The sequence below is a fragment of the Anas acuta genome, chromosome 21, assembly GCF_963932015.1.
Source record: "Anas acuta chromosome 21, bAnaAcu1.1, whole genome shotgun sequence".
Classification (NCBI taxonomy): Eukaryota; Metazoa; Chordata; class Aves; order Anseriformes; family Anatidae; genus Anas; species Anas acuta.
The window spans coordinates 5,825,449-5,844,775 of NC_088999.1; the positions used below are offsets into that span (position 1 = coordinate 5,825,449).

At 50.9% G+C, this 19,327-nt stretch overlaps 1 protein-coding gene across 1 annotated transcript in view; it reads left to right on the plus strand.

Moving 5' to 3' along the window:
* The window catches only part of GRIK3 (glutamate ionotropic receptor kainate type subunit 3), a 102,567-nt gene extending 83,467 nt beyond the window's left edge, over window positions 1-19,100 (plus strand). The window contains exons 11-16 of the mRNA XM_068657884.1: window positions 3,433-3,656; window positions 9,263-9,381; window positions 12,025-12,242; window positions 17,556-17,778; window positions 18,013-18,263; window positions 18,739-19,100. Of these exons, the coding sequence (XP_068513985.1) occupies window positions 3,433-3,656; window positions 9,263-9,381; window positions 12,025-12,242; window positions 17,556-17,778; window positions 18,013-18,263; window positions 18,739-18,933 (1,230 nt within the window). The 3' untranslated portion in view covers window positions 18,934-19,100. The remainder of the gene's footprint in view (window positions 1-3,432; window positions 3,657-9,262; window positions 9,382-12,024; window positions 12,243-17,555; window positions 17,779-18,012; window positions 18,264-18,738) is intronic.
* Window positions 19,101-19,327: the final 227 nt, after the last annotated feature.

Here is a 19,327-nt window from a genome sequence, read left to right on the forward strand (position 1 = left end):
AGACAGTACATATCAAATTTCCATTCAGTCTGAAACTTCACGTGGGAATAAAAAAGGCATGAAAAATAATAGGGTTTCTAATGGAAATCCCTGCCAATGGTAACTATAGAGAAGATGTAATATCTATCCTTAGGGATGATTTATGACAGTTGATTTAACACTCTCACAATAAACGGGCATTTATTGACAGTAAATTCTGGCAGAAACACATATTACACCACATTGCCACATTCCCAGTAATGCTCCTGCACTGGTGGGTGTTTATTTCAAGTGCCAGGGAGCTGGGGATGCATTTGGAAGCCACTGGGCCAGGAAGAGGAAAAAAACATTGCTGTTGGATGAAGTGCATGTCATCCCTTGCTTACACCCTTCAGAAACTCAGCACCAGAAAGGAGACGGAAGGAAGCTGGCTGCGCTTTCTCCTTTTGGGCTCAGCATCATTAATTTGGTGAATTCACATTTATCACCGCCAGAGAAGCAGCCGACAGCAGCACACTGATGTGCAAGTTGGGAGCCCCAAGTCTTCTGCTTGCTGCTGCAGGTCTTGGAGCTGCTGTTCCCTCCCCTGGCTCGCTCACCTGCCAGGCACACGGCCTGTCCCTAAAGCTCCGTCTGCTGTCACTGTGATCCCACAGCCTGGACGCTATCTCTAAGGAACTTCTTGAATAAAAAAGATGAGAAGAGGCCCAGCCAGACTTCACGCTCCTCCTTTCTCCCCTTCAGCTTACAGCTAGGTTTTCCCAGCTGACACCCATTCTGAATTCACCACTGACGTTAAATAAATTCATTGACAAAAATGATGTCTGAACGAGGGCTGAGATCCTAAGAGCAGCCATTAAGAGCTGGAGGCAGCCAATTAGCGCTGACCCTGCTGCTCATGGTGCCAGACGAGGAGCGTTTGGGGTGGTTCCCACGCTGGCCTCGCTCCTCCTGGAGCATCACTTCGTGTGTGGGGTGCTGCCTGCTGCTGGCTGCAGGGCCCAGCAGGATGCTCAGCCGCCTGCTGAGGCTGCAGGCAGACCGTGCCTGCCCTCACCACCTCCTCCTGTGGCCGTGCTGGGACAGGGTGGGCCAGGAAGGGAGCTGCTGGCCTTGCTGTGCCCCAGGATGCTCTGGAGCAAACAAGACTGAAGGATGCAAGCGTTGGTGCTGCCAGACAGACAGCTGAATAACAATTAAATGAGTAAAATATGCACTATTTACCTGTCTCTCAGGCAACACACACATAATTAGTTTATGTAAACACCTAACTCAGATTGGCAAAATAAGCGCCGAGGCAGCTTACTTTCTTGAATAAATATGTATCTTGGTGCTTATGCTGTTTGCTGGCGCTGCTGCGAGAGGCTGTCACACCCAGCCCCACTCTGGGTGCTGCACAACTCCAGGGACCGTGCCCGAGCTGTTCTGACCCGCAGCCACATTCCTGTGATAACTGAGAACTTGCAGATAAGACCTAGCAGCTGGTGCCAACGCCAAACCCCTCTGCAGAGAACACAATTCTTCCTCCACTGAACGCCTGGCGAACTCGCATCGGTTCCACCCGAGTGTGAAGGCTGCAGCCTGCTGTGAGAAAGGAGAGCCAGGCCTGCGAGGGGTGCTGGGGAAGTGCCTGCACTTGGTGTGTTGTTGCCTTGGCAAAATTCAGCTTTTTGGCCTCAATTCAGCACCACACTTAAGATACGCAACACTTGGAGTGTGTGCGAGCTCCGGGAAGAGAGAAGCACGTGCTTAAGTGGCTTTGCTGGATAAGGGCCTTTAAGCCGCTGGCACTTGCCGTAATTCCTCATTTTTAATAAAACCCATCTTACCGTGCAACGGCATAAAAGCTGGGGCTGAGTGAAGGAAGCCATCAGGGCTCACTACCCGACTGCCTGCTTGGGGACGGCGGAGCACGACGAAATGAAAGCTTCACCCTTGGAGGGTTTTGATTCCAATCCTCCCATTCAGCAAATCCCTAATTAGAGGCCACCTTCCAAAAAATCTGCATCGATAAAAAGGATATCAAAGTGCAGCCCTATAATGCCTTTCAGAGCGGAGGACACAACGCCAGATTGGGCTCCCTAATACCTGCTTCATCCTGCTTGTGTGTGACATTTACTGCCAAGGACGTGGGGCTGTGATCAAATCGCAGGAGCTGCTGAAATGACACAGTAAAATTTTATCTCTGCACTAAAAGCGTTTTGATCCTTGAGCATCCATGCAGACTTTTCTCTCTTCATTTTCCGTGGTAAAGCATAAACTCCTGGCTGTTATTTAGCTCGCTAGATCATTTTGACAAATCTGGCTTTGGAGGATCTCTCAGACAGGCAGCTGCTTGCTAGTGCTGACCTCAGAGCTGCCCGTTTCCTTCTTCTGGAAGAAAAATCAGTAGCCAAATTCTTCAACATCTCCTTCAGTTTCCCTGTTACAGCAGGACATGCACACAGACGTGATGCAAGAGCTGAACATGACTGCAAAGTGACGAGGAAAAGGAACCAACCAGGGCTCAGGCTGAAGGAAAGACCTAGTTCTGTGCCTCCTAGAGAATCCCTGCACCTCCTCTGCTCAGGACCTGTTCTTACCAGCTTCTGCAGCGAGCCCCCGGTTTCTGTTGGAGCAAAGCAAATTCTAGCAAGAGCGCTAACATTGATGTAAAGGTTGCAAGTCACAACGAAGCCACTGTACCTCTAGGAAATGATCAGTAGGATAAGTGATGATGCGAGAGGAGCTGCATCCCGTGGGGGCTCCCTCCAAGCTCCCCGCACAGCACCGCTCCTCCCACACACCCGGTGTCCCCAGAATGGGAATTACAAGTTTTGCCATGAGGTCAGCCCATGTGCGGTGCCCAAACTTTGGGGCCGAGCAGCCAGCACAGCAAAGCCCCCTTGGTACCCTGGGTGCCTCGCTCACACCCCCACACCTCCAGCTTCTGCTCTGGGCTCTGGTGAGCTGTGCCCTGCTTACAGGGGGAATGGGAGCAGGGAGGAAAGGATGGTGCTAATGCAGAGAAACACAGCTGCTGCCCTTGTGGGCTGGCTGGGCCGGGTTTCAGAGCTCCCAGGTGAAGGCAGTGAGGATGAAACCTTTGAATATTTGCAGTACCGTCTCTGCTGGGGCTTTGGAGCCAGCTCCAGCAGGTGCACGTGGAGCCTTTGGGTTTTGGGGCAAGGCACTGCCTTTCAGCAGCCAGAACAACCCAAACCCAGCCAGTCCTCCTGTCTGGGGGGCTCTGCAGAGGCCAGAGCAGCTGTGCTGCCCTCTGACCATCGCAGCAGCAGCAGAGCAACCCGGCAGCTGTCAGCTCTTCCCAGTACGGTTCCTCGTGCCAGGAACAAGACTGACCCCACAGCGGGGTGTGCTGGGGAGACAGAGGGCTTCTGAGGGATGGCAACAGCTTTCTAATGGCTTCTTTTTTTCTCCCTTTGTGTCTCTCTCCCTCCATGTCACGCACAGAAAGCTGACCTGGCCGTCGCTCCTCTCACCATCACCCACGTCCGGGAGAAAGCGATCGACTTCTCCAAGCCCTTCATGACCCTGGGGGTCAGCATTTTGTACCGCAAGCCCAACGGGACCAACCCCAGCGTGTTCTCCTTCCTCAACCCCTTGTCTCCCGACATCTGGATGTACATCCTCCTCGCCTACCTGGGGGTCAGCTGCGTGCTCTTTGTCATAGCCAGGTAAGGGGACGCCAACGCCGCGCCACCCGGCTGCCACCACGCGATGCTTTCCCCGTGCTCCGAATCGTTTCGCTGCCGGCACGTCGCGGGGATCTAAGCACGCAGCGGGAGCCGCGGCATTAAACCTGTTTCATTAATGAAATTACTTCTGGCCCATTACCCAGAGGCAGGCTAGTCTGCTAGCGTGGGCTTGCTCACGACTCGCAGGCTCCCCTGTTCTGTTCCATTTCGCTGCCACCCTTCCCGTGGAGGGATAATCAGAGCATCAGCCGAAGCACGGTTTATGGTTTTTCACGGCTTCAAAAACAGAGCACAAATGGCTTTTTGCTCAACTGTGGCGTTGCTCTGTAAGTGTTAAACTAAAATGGGCCTGGCTTTTACCTCCCCGAGGCTGGCTGCACACATTCAGACCAACGCCTCTCCTCCTGCTCGGTCCATTTTCAGCGAGGGCACAGCACGGCTTGCTGCTGGAGGCCCAGCGTCAGCACAGGGGCTCAGTGCTGGCAGTTCGCTGGACACAAGGGGCTCAATTTGAAGGCCCTTTCAAAATGGAAACAAAGAAATTTAGGAACAGGACTTGCCAGAGGGCAGCAGGCTGCAGGCTGTGGGATTTCTATCTCCGAGTGGCTGGAGAGGGGACACAGAGCCAGTGGAGAAAATTAAAGATGGGCTATGCACAGGGGAAATCTGGTTCCTTCTTTGCCAGCTCGAGTCTGTTACATCCTTTGTGCTGCTCCAGCACACTAAATGCAGTTATTTGTTTTATTACCATAAATCCGTAAGCCTCTTGTGCTGTGTCAGGGCAGGCAGCTCCACCGGTTAGCAGACCTTGAGCACAAAAGAATTTTAAAATGCTCGTTCTTTTGTGATTTTAGAAATTCACCTGCCTTTCTGTTTGGTTGGCACCAGCCTGGTGCAACGAGGGGTGACGGGATGTGGTTTTCCTGCTCGTGCTCCCATTAGGTGACCTCTCAGGCAGCCCCCCCAGAAGAAGCTCGGCCTCCCACTGCCCCCTGGCTCAGCTCCTGCTTCTGACCCCCCCCCAGCAGCAAAGCTCCCTGCAAGCCCTCCCCTGTACCAAAAGGATGCAGAGCGCAGGGCGACGATCTGACAGCGTCTGTTTACAGAAATTAATATGCATCTAATTAGCATGTTTAAAACCTCTATATTTAAAAGCAGCAGAATTTGCATCTATTTGCATGAGTTATTAATTTCACAGAGTCTTTGATGCGATTCGCAGTCCAGGGCTGCTCTCAATGTGCAGTGCTGCCTTTCCAAACCCCAAAAAAAAGCACTTGCTGCTTCCCTGGCCGTGTCCCTGGCCATGCCCAGCTTCCCGGGTGTTTAAATATTTTGGGTAAGAGCTGTGCCCAGGGAAGTTTCCCAAACACACCCTGCAGTTAGACGCTCATTTCTCAGTCCTTCCAGTCCCAGCCATGGCAGTGGAGCCTCAGCAGCCTCCCCACTGCCCCCCCCAGCCGTGGCTCTGTGCGGGCCCCTCCGAGGAAGGGCTGGTGGGCTGCGTTTTCCTTGGAGCCTCCTTCAGAAACCAGCCCCTACCTAAACCACTGACATCAATCAGACAGTCAGAGTGAAGATTAAACATGAAACCGCAGCAACCAGAACGCATTAACCCTCATGTTACAACAAATCTGCAATTTCCAACATCCCTCAGGTCCTCGGAGGCATTTAGAGATGATTTCCTGAGTTTACTATGTAATATCCTAATTACACATAACAGCAGTTGTCAAAGTAAACTCCGCTTAGCAGACAGCATTAGTGTTCTCCAGACCATCTGGGACGGTGAAGCAGCCACAGCTCTGATCCTTCCCCTGCAGAGGTGCAGGGCAGGAGGGGCCACACGTCCCTCCTGTAGACACAGAGGGTCCCCAGGTGTCTCCTTCCTACTCTGTGCAACGCAGCTCTCCCAAAGGGGGCCGCTACACCGAGCCACGTGCCAGGCTTCCAGGCACTGTCCTGGGGTCAAACAGAAGCCCTCTGAGCAGGGACGTGAGCAGGCTGCCACTGCCCAGGGCCCACGGGGAGCCCAGCACAAAGCAAGCCACCAAGGTAACCTCACAGCTCAATTCAACCTGCGGGCAGTGTACCACACAGGAAAGGCACCCGACTTGAGGAGGGGATCAGAGTGGTGTTGCCATCACCACCCCGCACTTCTGCCAGCTCAGAGCCAGCCAGAGCCAGCGGGGCTGGCTGGGGAAGCAGCTGGGGGGACAGAAAAAGGGGGCAACTCGGCTAAACTGTGCTGCCCGCGTTGTCGGGGCTGCAGGATGAGGGCCTCAGTGGTTCTGCTTTGTGTTGGAGAGAGAAGGCACCAGATGCTCTCAGCAGGGAAAGATGCTCATCTGGGAAAGTGAACCCAAGGTAATTACAAAAGGGAAAAAATATTGTGGTGATTAATAGGATCTCTTCACTCTGTGCCTCTGTTAGCCATGCAGAACGTAGCCGGATGGACTCTGCTGCCCTAACTCTGGGGCTCCAGTGCCAGAATGATTACACTGCTCAGGCAGCTTGGGATCAGAGCTCACAGTTTTACTTTTATGGCTTTATTTTTCTCTACTCGCCTGAGGCCAAATCCAACCCAAATTATCCAGACCCCACTCTCAAAGCGTGTTAAATGTGCAAATTCCATCTACGCAAGAAACGCCCTGCACTAAATACTGAGAAAAGGCTGAAGGAGATGCTGGGCCAGGCTCCCAACGTGGAAGCACCTTTGAAGCCCCCTTCTGCAGCCAGGAAGTCCAGAGGGGCTGTGTGGATCGCAGAGGGGCTGCTCAGCCCCCAGCAGCCCCTCCACACTGTGAGCAGTGGCCAAGAGACGGGGACCTGGGCTTGCAGTGACCCAGCACGTGGTGGCCACACTCCCGAGCCCTCGGAGTCCCCTTTAGCTGCTCGCCATCTGTGCCTTCCTCCTTTCGTTTCTGTTGTTCTCTCCTCCTACTTTTTCATCCAGAGTCTCTCATGCTAGTTTATACTGCCACAATGAGCCGTCCTGCAGCACGATTCATGTCTTTCTTACATCGCAGCAGTTACGAGGTAATATAACATTTTTTTCCCATCAGGCTGCTTTGGGGCTGAAATAGAGTCTCTAAAACACTGCCGTTACAGTTTCTTTTTCACGTGCTTTGCTCCTGACATTTCTTCTGTCTTCATATTCTCCTAAAGAACATCAAGTATTTGGTGTAATTAAGGTTCTGCAGGAATCTCTCTTAACACACGGAGATGGAGAGCAGGAGATTTCACAGGGAAGATACGGGGCATATTTATTACATCCAGAAGTAATTGAAACAATATCTGCTCTGACCCCAGCGAGGCCTCTCAAATCCAACCCTCAGGAGAAAACCACAGCCAAAATAGCAAAGCCATAATTCAGAGACGTGAGTCTCCTGAACTAGGCACCGGAGTCCTCTGCTGATGCTATAATCATAGGTCAACGCCACTTAAAACCAACTTAGGGACTATTTAGAGGCAGGCAAAGGATGTGTTTGATCCATCTCTCCTTTTAATCAGCCTTCTTGCTTATCCTCTCTGCTCCAGCCACCGGGGCACTGCAAGCACCCATGTCAGTGGTTTCATGGGGTCTGTCTGGTGGCTCTGCCTGTCGTGAATTATCACCTGGTCTCGGACTCACAGGGCCTTCAAATCACAGCCGAACCCCTCCTGGTGCTCACCAGGGCTGGGGCGTTGCCGTTCCTCTTAATTGAAACAAGGACTGGGTCGTCCATAGCAGATTTCTCCGGGGATGCAATTTAGGCTCAGAAGTGTTTTGTGTTAGATCTCATCTTTAACTAAACCTTCTTTGAAATGCTCCCGTTTCCCTGCCAAAAGGAGACAGGAAAATAATCGCACTTTTTGATGAAATATTTCTCAGCCCCTGTTTGCACCTGCGGAAGAGGGAAGCCAGCCCAAGGTGAATCCTGAACAGCCCCCATTTATTATGGCTCCAGCTGCATGGGGTCATCGAGCTCTGCTCACTTCTTCCTTCATTACCCCTCTGTTTCCTTTAATGGTCCCACCAGCTTTTCAAGCACTGACGACTGTTGCTGCTTTGCAGTTTTCTGAATATTTCTCTATAATTTGAGCAGCACCAGTAGGTTCTCACTCAGAGACCTTGAAGTTCTTCAGTGTGTCATCTTGTCAGGCTCATTTGATCTTACCAATTCCCTTTCCATCTCACACTCTTTCACTGGCAGCCCGATAAAGTTTTCATCTAATTCTTGAACTCTGCCTTTATTCAATAGACAGGGCTTAGGCGCCATCCTTTATACACCTCCGGCATAAATTTACAGCAGGTTTAAAGGACTAAGCAGCACATAAGGCAAGGTCTCAAAACAGCCTAATTTTTGTTTTCCTCTCCAATTTTCCCTTACTTTAAGAAGCACGGGGAGGCAGGCGGTCTGGATGGTGAACAAGTGAGGCTGTTAGGGTGCAGCCCGAGTCCATCCAAACCTCTCTGGGGATACATGAGCTCCGTGCCATGATGGCTGATTGCTCATTCACCATTTTGTGGGTTCTGTAAGAAAGTCCACAGCGTGAGTGTGCGTGGAAAGCAGAGATTAGGGGTAACTGTTTGTTTGGGGGAGTTCCAGGAGGAGCGTCTGAGAGCTGTTCTGTTCTCCCAATGCTTCCAACCGGCTGCCAGAGGACACCTGGGAAGTTAAGTGACAAGACATCCCCTTGAGCAGCAGCACGCCTGGCAGAGGATTGCACAGAGCAATGGCTCCTAACACAAACTGGGGGTTGGGCTTGGAGAAAGGGCTGTTGTGAAGCTACAGGGATTTCAAAAGGAAGCGGAGATGATAATTAATGCCTGGTTCAAAAGCAATTATGCCAATTATGTTTTTAATTTAATCTGCGCAAAATTTGGGACTCTAAGAAAATGCAAACAAACAGCTCTAAAAACATCAGCATCTATCCTGATGAGCATCCTCCCCGGATCCTGGCTAAGAGCTGTATTCCAGGCGGTGCTCACATGCCCGTCACAGGCAGGATTCACAGGGAGATGAGCAGAGAAAATTCCCTCTGTTTTGCTCAAGAACCGCCGGGCTGTCCGTGAAAACATGCCCCCTGATGAATGCCTGCTCTTCCAGGGTCCGAGCATTGCAGCAGCCCACGGTGAACCCACACCAATTCCCACTGTGCTGATGCCTCAACACGCAGAATTCGTGCTGGTCAGGCTGGTGGCGAGCTCGTCTTCTCGCCTAGTGAAATCTCACACAGATGCCCACGTGCCCTGAACACATCCTGCCCACCACTGCATGCACTGGTTGCTGTTGGGTGGTGTGGTGCTGAGCAGGACATCAGCAGAGACCAAAGGCTTTGGAGAAGCATCCCGAAACACCTCAAAGAAAGACCCGGCTCCCCCCAGGTTTCCTTACTGTCTGCAGTGTGGAACATGGGGCTTCCAGCCACGCTGGGCACTTCCTAAAACCGTGGCTGAATTTACCTTTCCTTAACAAGCCACACAACTGAAGGGTCAGCGTGCCCTGTGCAGCAGCACCAGATGTATTCCAGTTTTTCTCCTGGCCCTTTAGGGTCTGATGCCACATCCTGACTAATGAGCTCTCTCTTTCCTTGTGCCACCACAGGTTCAGCCCGTATGAGTGGTACGACGCTCATCCCTGCAACCCCGGGTCGGACATCGTGGAGAATAACTTCACCCTGCTCAACAGCTTCTGGTTCGGGATGGGCGCACTGATGCAGCAAGGTATGGTGGGCGGCTCCTCCCCGCACGCCCTGCTGCCACTTCACCACCACCGGCCTGTTGTTGTGGCTTTTTGAATGCAAAATTTAATTTATTGGTGACAGGAACAAGATAAAACATCTTTGTGCCTGTCAAAACCAAGCAGCGGCTGCAAAAAGAATACCGGTGGCACCCGCCTCGTGCAGTTATCACGGTGCAGGGCAGCGGGGCTGGCTCTAAGCAGGCACGGTCAGCACCGAGCTGTGCGAGAGGGGGCGGCTGCCACAGGCAGCCCTGGGGTGCTGGCACCCCTGGTGCCCACGGGCTCCAAGAACTGACCTCACCAGGGGGAACCCACGGTGGTCTGCAGCTCAGGAGGGCCCAGGGGCTCTGTCTGCTGCTATCTGCTCACCTGGAGCTGCTTCTCCTCTGCTGGGATGGAGGAACAGAGGGACATGTGTGGGGCTGAGCCCTGCCTGCAGCCCCCCAGGAGAAGCATCCGAAGCATCCGAGGTTTTCTGTGCCAGGAACACCATCGGATTTCTTCTGTGGGAGAGCAGGCTGGAGCATCTCACCCTTTTTTTTTAATTTTTATTTTTAGCACCTGCCTCTCTTTGTGCTTTCCGTGGGTCAAAGCCTCAGCCCAGCACCTCGCCCCATGTCTGTAGGCACAGGCTCATCGCTCACCCAGCTGCAGCTGGCTGCCCGCACACAGGTGCCCCACTACCAATAATTACTATTAATGATGTGTGCACGCTCTGGCAGGTGTCAGAAGGAGCAGCTCCAGAGTCTGCCATCTGGAACACGCTGCTAGATGATGGAGAGGCAGCATGTCTGCACGTGCACTGCTGCTGTGTGCAGAGCAGCACCCGCGCTCCATGCCCTGCAGAGGAACGCTGGCTGAGCCCCCCTCGGCTGTCTGAATCCCCCAAATAGCCACATCCCACAGGCTCTGTGCATTTCTGCTCCCGTTAATTCAAGCAATTTGCTCTAATTCAGGATCTCTGTCCTGACTGGCTCTGCTTTAAAGCCACTTTACAGAAGACAGGGCTTCTTGCCCTCTGATCTGTCCCTGTTTTTATCCTCTTCTGGTCAGTCTGGCCATTTTGGTCATTCTGGTCATTTTATCCTTTTCTGGTCATTCTGCACACTGGGAAATGACCCCCAGACAAGGCGGGTCACAAGGAGATTCTCCAGACAGCTCTGCCTGGCCCTCACTGCAGGCAAGACCAAATGCTTCTCGTGCTGCTGGTATAGGACATCACCACGGCAGGGACCTCCAGAACGGGACAGGGATAGGATGGTGGCCGTGTACACGGATGGGACAGAGCACATGGAGAGGTGCAAGGAGCAGCATAAATCCGTGGGGAAGACAGCACAGGGTGAGCTTGAGAGCGGTGCTGAACGAGGAGCAAAACTCTGCTGTGATCTAACTGCAGAAAATCCAGGAACGGAAATAAGTGGAAAATGAGCAACGCTTGTCACACTTTGATTTATCGTGTCTGGGCAGTCACGGCCAAGGAGTAAAGGACCCACAGCGCTGGTTTGGCGGCGTGCACAGCGCCGGGGCTCCGTGCTCCTCCTGCTGCAGTGTGGCACAGGCTTCCCAGATCTGCTGCCCTGATGGACAGTGACAGCTCCCAGCAGGGTGGTTTAGCGCGATGAATCATCCTCTTATCAGATGCTTAGAAATGAAAAGAGACGCATTCTTTTTAAGTCTATTCTGCATCTAAGAAGAAAAATATTTCAAAGCCAGACTGATGTCACACCTTGCAATGCATCAAAGGGCAAGAGATGGAATGGGAAAGGAGCAGGATCTTGAGAAGAACTAAAGCAGCGCTGAGACCCAAGGCTCCTCTGCTTCCTGGTGCCTCCTTGCTGCACTAAGATGGGAGAAAAGCTGTGCTCCACACTAAGCTTTAATGCCACACTGCCTGAAATTGCTTTGCCAAGCCTTATCTTTGTTGCAAATTCCAGGTTGGATATATCCTCTGAATGCAGTTGTTTTAAACCCAGAGCTCTTTTCTGGCTTTAAAAGGTGTCTTGGGTGATTACAAAAATAGCACAACCCATTTAGTCCTTCATGTCTGCTCAATAAAAGTCACTCCAGACCTGTTATACACCTTTTATGCTGCAACATCTCCAGCTTCCCTACTTCTAACCACTATTCAAAGCACTGGACCCTGATAGTTCCTTTCTCTCACTGTTTGATTTTTTTTTAAATCATGTGTATTTGAACACACTCCCTAGAGCGAGTCCTTTGAAAAGTAATCCATATAAAAGCAAAGCACTTTTTAAATGGCTGGACAAAACACTCATAAAAGTTCATAAATGGCTTGCTATTTAAATCTCATAAAAGCTGCCTAGTTAATTACTTCAGTTTGAATGTTTCCTGTAAATTGTGCACTGTACCCAAGGTCAGCATTAAAGGGAGAGGGTTTTTCTGTGAATGCTACAAAAAAAAAACAACCACTGATTTCCTTGCATGCAAGATGTCTGGATAATTTGCCTCGAAAACAGTTGGCTTTAATTGCGTCGCTGTTGCAGTCTGACAGTGAAACCTAATCCTTCATCTGTACATATGTATATAATGTACCCACATACGTATAAAACGCGTCCTTTCTCGCTTTTGTTTCCTCTTCCCTCCCACTCCCTCTCCCACCCCAGGCTCGGAGCTGATGCCCAAAGCTCTGTCTACACGGATCATTGGTGGCATATGGTGGTTCTTCACCCTAATTATCATCTCGTCCTACACGGCCAACCTTGCTGCCTTCCTGACGGTGGAGAGGATGGAATCCCCCATCGACTCGGCAGACGACTTGGCAAAGCAGACCAAAATAGAGTACGGAGCAGTGAAGGATGGAGCTACCATGACCTTCTTCAAGGTGAGCCCCGGCACAGGCTTTCCACCACCCTGGCAGAGACGCAGCCCTGCCTGGCCAACAGGAGCGAGAACAAGACCAGAGACAAAAAGCCTCTTAAGGCACCACTGCAGAAGCAGGTTGCTTCTGTCTCCCATCTCTCTTAAGACCTCGACCCATCAGCTTAGCTTGCCTAGATTCGTATCACAGCTAAATCCCCCTCTCCCAGTAGCTAACTGAGGTCACAGTTATAAAATCACGGTGATTTTGCAGCTCTGGGGACTGTACCCAGCAATCACTCAGACACCCAAAATGAAGCACGCATTAGGCAGAACAGGACAGGTGAATCTTACATCAAAGCCCTACAGAAAACTCTTCCATTCCTTATGCATCGCCCCTATTTTTGCATCCCACCCACTGCCATTTCTATCCTGTGTCTGCACTAAAAAATGCATGGAGCCCCCGAGGGCTCTCTGTCTGCAGGGGCAGAGAGCAAACAAAACCAGCCTGGACACATGCTGCAAAGGGCTCGGGGCGTTTTAGAGCTGAAGTATCTTGTCTGTCCTTTTAGGTATTCACATTAACATAGCCAGGTTTTATTTATCTCTGAAACCAATGTGAGCTAACACCACCAATGCATCACACTCAGACTACATTTATTTCTTCTGCTTAAAGCGAGGTTTCCCAAGTTAGTCAACAGAGCGGAGGAAGGTGCTAAGGACACTCATTATTTCACTACTGCCTGAAAAACTGAAAGAAACTGGGAAAGTTAAAGACACCTTTGGAACCACAGCTGGCCTGTAAAAACACACTTCTCAAAAAGAGACAAAAAAGGACTAGAATTGAGGGGTGGTTAACCTAGCAATGAGCACGCTGGCTCTGAGGGGAATTTAGGTTTAAAGCAATGCCGTGGTGCACGGTGCAGGCTGGGGGGGGCTGAGCAGCCCCTGGGGAACTCTCCTTGGCCATGACTCGGTGAAGGAGCCACGCTCCCCTCCATGCTTATTGTGATAGGCAGCAACACAGCCCGGTAAAGATGCATGGAGGGGTTTGTTTGGTTTGATCTTTAATTAATCCGGGAAATGCAAATATTGCAGGGAAGAGCAGGCTGCTGCTTGCTCACTGCAGAGCTGGGGCACCACGTTTGTCTGCGGCAGGGCCAGCTGCCTCATGCTGCCATCCAAACCCACAGCAGCTGTAGGAGGAGGCTGACTTTTACTGGTGTGCTTTAAGTACCCTTTCCAATAAGAGTTTTATATGGAAATAAAAGGAAACTCTATCTTTTTCTTTTTTTTTTAAGTCATCAAGGCCGTAGCATCTTTATTGCTTCCTATCATTATCCATCAGAATCATTCCTCGGGCTCCTAACGGGCATTTGGCAGGGTTTATTGACACAGCGTATTTTCCTTTTGCTGTTTTATTATTATTGCTGTTTGGAGATGAATTATCAGGGATGTCCCCTCTGACAAGCGTTCCATTACCGGTACAGTGGGAGCACTTGTGTGGGATGCCATGCTCACTTGTCCCTTGTGCACAGGAAATAGGGGAGAGTGATTTAAGGCTCCCCTAAGCATACCCCCGCCCCACATCGAGTCCTTGGTGATATCACCGGACAAATCCTGCGGCAGGTTCGGGCGTCACACTGTCAGAGATGCCCCCCCAGAGCACGAAGGTCCCAGAGGGTGCAGGGCAGTGACCGACCTCATGCTCAGTGTTGGAGAAACTCCGGTGGAAAGCACGGTCCCAAAACACTGAATGGTTCTGCTGCCTGGTAGAGGGCTCGTGCTGAGCCCATTGTGTCCCTACAGAAGTTCTCCCGTGGGCCAAGCCAGGGCCATGTCTGTAGGTGTGCCAACGCGGCCCCATGGGCTCGCCCGTGCGGCCCCACCACCTACGGCAAAGGGGAAGCAGAAGCCAGCCTTTTCCTAGCTGCACTGGCAGACTTCGACTTCATGAAAAGAACTTTTGAGAAGCTATTTATTCTCTGGCAATGCAGATTGAGTTACAGGAATAAACAGATCAATTAATTTAGGAGCAGCATCTAGCTTTCATGGCAAATCATGCCAGGAATCCTTCATATCTTGCAGAAGATGCTCTCTCGCTCTGAACAAATGCTGGGTTTAATGTGTCGTTTGGCGTACGGGTGTGAGAGTGTGTGGATGTGTGTACATATATATTCACTTGTACAGAAATGTTAAATCCTCAAGAGTAAGTATCTTCAGTCGGTGCAAATCAATTTATTTTTTCATACAGGCTGGAATTGAAAATCGTAAGCCTGAAAGTTACTTTCTTGCCAATTTCACTGATAAAAAAGCATATATGTCTTGGCAAGATGCCTTATATTGGCTCCTCTAAACTATTCCATTAATTTATTTGGGTGACTGGTCTTGAAGCATTGGTTATTAAAGACAGCTTCTGAGCTGTGACTCTAAAGAATGAGCTTGGAGGCGTTCTCGGTGCCTTTGCTGCATTCCGAGGGGCTGGTGCTCAGCCTTCCCTACACGCGTTTCACTTGGCACCAGGGCAGGGGCTGATTCAGATGCTGTCTCAAGGCCCAGATTCGGACGTTATTTTACCCTGGCCAAAACTCGGACGAGTCAGTGGGCGAGGTGCAAGCAGGAGACACAACCCCCTGGTGTGAACCCCGGCAGTGATTAACAGCTTTCAGCCACCGCCCCCGCTTATTAGCAATGATCTGCGCTATTCCCAGCGCTGGGGAGCTGCCGATGGAACTGCTCTCGGGGGATTCATCTCAGAGGCACCCTGCGGGTTCTCTTCATCTGCCCTGGGCAGCAAAGCAAGGTTCCCATGGGGCAGGGGAGCCAGGGCATCCCACAAGGGCTCGCTGCCTTGCACCACCTCACCTCCTTGTATACAGCTCACAGCAGCACGCGTTGCTTCCATCGAGATGAAATGTGCCCCTAGGCACCACACCGCAAATACCAGTTCACACCAGTAACAAACCCCAGAGAGGATTTTTTTTTCGGGTAGACAACGAGCCATAAAAACAGAGGTCCTGCAAAATAAAACGTCCAAAAAGAGCCCAGCGACATCAACACAATTTATGTGCATTCCTTACTGGCAATTAATTTACTACTAATGAGTTGTTATGCCTAATGAAGATGGTTTTGCCTATCTGAGCGGTATGTTCCCAGGTGCCATCATCCCCGTTCCCATAAATAAACAGCCACCTCTGAAGTACGGCCGAGGAGCTGAGGAGGGAAGGGAGGAAGGAGCAACTTTGCTCCCTGATAAGCACAAAACGGATCGTGGCTGCAGCTCGCAGGAAGGAGCTGGGAGCTGGAGCACCACACGCTCCCCAGAGTTGCTCTTGCAATTTTTGACTGATGACTGCTCTCCCGATGACTGGCAATTGCTCCTAAATTGGACTTTTAACAAATAGCCACGTCCATCAACCTGCTAGTCCCGCGCTGAGAATTACAGCTGGCGGATTTGTACTTGGGAAAGAAGCGCTCTTATCTCCCAGTAGCCAAGTTAAAGAAATGAATGGGAAATAAATTCTGAGGAGGTGGTGGCAGGTTTCAGACAACAGAGAGAGCCTGCATCACCTCACCTTCTCTGTGGGTTCGACCTGCCCTTGCCAACACAAGTGACCACATCCTTCTCTCTGGGGAAGACGAGGCCAAAGCAAGCAGCGGCACCCACTGCGGGGAGACACAAGGCCATGAGGAGGATTGGGATGGGCACTGCTAGGGCAGGGTGTGCTCACCGCTGGCTCCATGGTCCTGCAAGCAGCTCTCGCTGCAGGGAGGCTCCTGCCCCAGCCCACGCACCCCAAGCAGTGGCGGAGCTACGAAAGCAGCGCTCATCCTGGCATCCCAGAACACAATTAAGTCCTTGGAGCAGGTCAAAGGGAGTGAGTTAAGAAGAGAAAAGTGTTTTTTCTGTTCCAGGGAGCCCTGTCTCATGTAATTTAAGTTGCCTGAAGAGCTACAATGCCTCATGCAAGTCCTATTAGCTTCACTAAATGCAGCCTATTGATTTTTTGCCAGTTTATTTTGCTCTGTGCTTTAAACTGGGAGAACACTGATGTTGTTTAAGAGCCCTGTGTCAACACCCGAGGAGCATTAAATGCAGGAAGAGAAAGAGCAAAAGGGAGAGCCAGTGAACCCAGAGGCCTCTGATCCAAACTATATAAATGTTAAACAAGTCGTTATCAGCAAGTCGAGTATGCTATTCATTTCAATTACCCATCGTAATGCACAGATATTTAATAATCCTTTTGGAGGCTACATTTCTTGCTGCTCTTTGAGGCTTGATAGATGCCACAAATCTACCTTACAGGCACTGGACCGGATTTTCGAGTGAAGGAGATTATCCTGCCTCTTGAATGCAGTTTGCTCCAGAGCTGCAGGTTCATCAAGTGGATTATAGCAAGTATGAATTTTAACCAGCAAGAAACGGGTCCATAATAGTACGTTTGTTAGACACACTGAGAGAAGGAGGTGGCTAGGCAAAGCATTTGGAATATATCAAGCATGATGAGGGACTACACAGCAACAGCCTACACAGGGACAATTCAGAATGTGGCCGTAGATAAATGCTACATTCAAAGTGTTGTGGAAAGATATAAAATATCCATATTCTCACCCAACACATTTCTAGAAGAAAAAAACATTCATATGAGCAGCAAGCTAGACAACACATCCCCCCTTTTCTAACACAATGCCTACTGATAGTGGAAGAATATCCATGTTTATTTTTAGCCGTAAGACAATCTTCTTGAATATTTCTAAGCCTCTGTTTACGTGGATATGTTAAATTTGTTTGGCAGTTGCACATATCTCAGAGGAGACATGTTTCCTTGTGATGCTTGGGGAAAGACAAAAATATAATAGAGTGTGTGAGAGGGAGAAAAACATGCCCTCTGAAATGTTGCCTGTCTTCTCTCATTGTGCAGAAACATTACAGGGTAAGCAAAATTCTGGTTAGGAAACTAATACATTCAAGCAGATATACTGATAGCCTGTCACACCAGCAGGTCTGCAGGGCATCACAGCAGGGCCTTGCTGAAGCGGAGGAATAGTTCAGTTCCACCTACAGCTCCTGGTCTGCAGAGCTGTGACTCTTTTTGCTGAGCATTTATTTGCATAAGGTGAAGTGTGCTGGAATCTGTCTCTTTTAATGGCAATTTGATGCCACACATTAGTGGGCAGTGAAAGCAGAGAGGTATTTAAGACACGGCACACTGGTAACAGTCCCATTAAGGAGCCTGTTCTCAAACTGGAATTTATCTATTTATTATAAAAAGACCATCTTTTGCAGCAAATAGGCTATTAATTTGTATTTTGGGGATGGGGGGTATTGTTTTTCCAGAAATCCAAAATTTCCACGTTTGAAAAAATGTGGGCCTTCATGAGCAGCAAACCCACAGCACTGGTGAAAAGCAACGAGGAGGGCATCCAGCGAACGCTCACGGCCGACTACGCCCTGCTGATGGAGTCGACCACCATCGAGTACATCACCCAGAGGAACTGCAACCTGACTCAGATCGGGGGGCTCATCGACTCCAAAGGCTATGGGATTGGGACTCCCATGGGTAAGGGGCACTGGGGGGGTCTGTAGGTAGCCCAGGAGGGGGGCTGCTCAGCAGACATACAATGGGTGGGATCACATAACCCACTCCCAATTCTCCATTTCCAAATACCCAAGGCTCACACTGTCTGCCTGTTGCAGGGATGTCTGAGCAGCCCTCCCAACAGACAAAGTCCCTACTTGGTGCGATTTTTGTCTGACTTTCCCATCTGTGTGTGCTGGTGTCCCCCCTCCGCAGGCTCCCCGTACAGGGACAAGATCACCATCGCCATCCTCCAGCTGCAGGAGGAGGACAAGCTGCACGTGATGAAGGAGAAGTGGTGGCGGGGCAACGGCTGCCCTGAGGATGAGAACAAGGAGGCCAGCGCTCTGGGCATCCAGAACATCGGTGGGATTTTCATCGTTTTGGCAGCAGGCCTGGTGCTCTCAGTCTTCGTGGCCATGGTGGAGTTCATCTACAAGCTGCGCAAGACGGCGGAGCGCGAGCAGGTACCGATCCCCTCCGCCTCCCTGCACCACCACAAAGCAAAGCAAACTGGAATTAGATAGGTAAAGGAAACCTGCCCCCAGCAAGCCCACAGGATTCACTACCCCTGACTCACAAACCCAGCAGACCCCAGCAGCCAGCCAGCAGGGAGCACCCAGAGCAGCGGCACTCCAACAGGCACCCCCAGCTCTGCCTTTTGGCACGGTTTAGCATGTCAAAGGCACAGCTCTTCCCAAAGCAGAGGGTCAGCCAGAGGCCCGCTGAAGTCCCACCAAGCACAGCCGATGCCTTAAACGCAGCCCAAACCTTGTGATTGCCCTTTGCAGAGCCTAGCTTCAGCGGCCTCCTGCTCAAGCAGAAGCCAGTGGCACATTCTGGGGTGATAACGCTGCTTTTTGGGGTGATAATGGTGCTTTTTGGGGTGATAACAGTGCTTTTTGTCCGGTAACAGTGTTTTCTGTCCCCATTTCTCCCCAGCGCTCCTTCTGCAGTGCCATGGCTGATGAGATCCGGCTGTCGCTCACCTGCCAGCGGCGGGTCAAGCACAAGCCCCAGCCCCCCGTCATGGTGAAGACGGACGCCGTGATCAACATGCACACCTTCAACGACCGCCGGCTGCCAGGAAAGGACAACATGACCTGCAACACCGGATTGACGCCCGTGTTTCCCTAGGGAATGGGACCTGGGGGGCGGGAGGGAAGGAATCGCGTCAGTCAAAGCTGGATGCACTCTTAACTAGGGAAGAAAGGATTAAAAAAAAAAAAAAGAAAAAAAAAAAAAAGAGAAAAAAAAAGCTTGGTTTGGTTCATTTCAAGATCAAGGCCTTTAAAACACAGCTGCATCAATCACCGGCACAGAAGCACCAACTGCAAAGCACGGACTGTAACATGGGTCTTGGGGCTTTTCCGTTTCATTTTTGTTATTTTCCGTTCTTTATTTTTTTACAGCTTAGATCCTCCAGGCCTCATGGAGTCCAAACACACTACCATCCAGGAGTCTGATGTTTACATACCGAACACACGGAGGCAAAAACGAATTGAGCCAAACTGACCCTCGGTGGGTAACG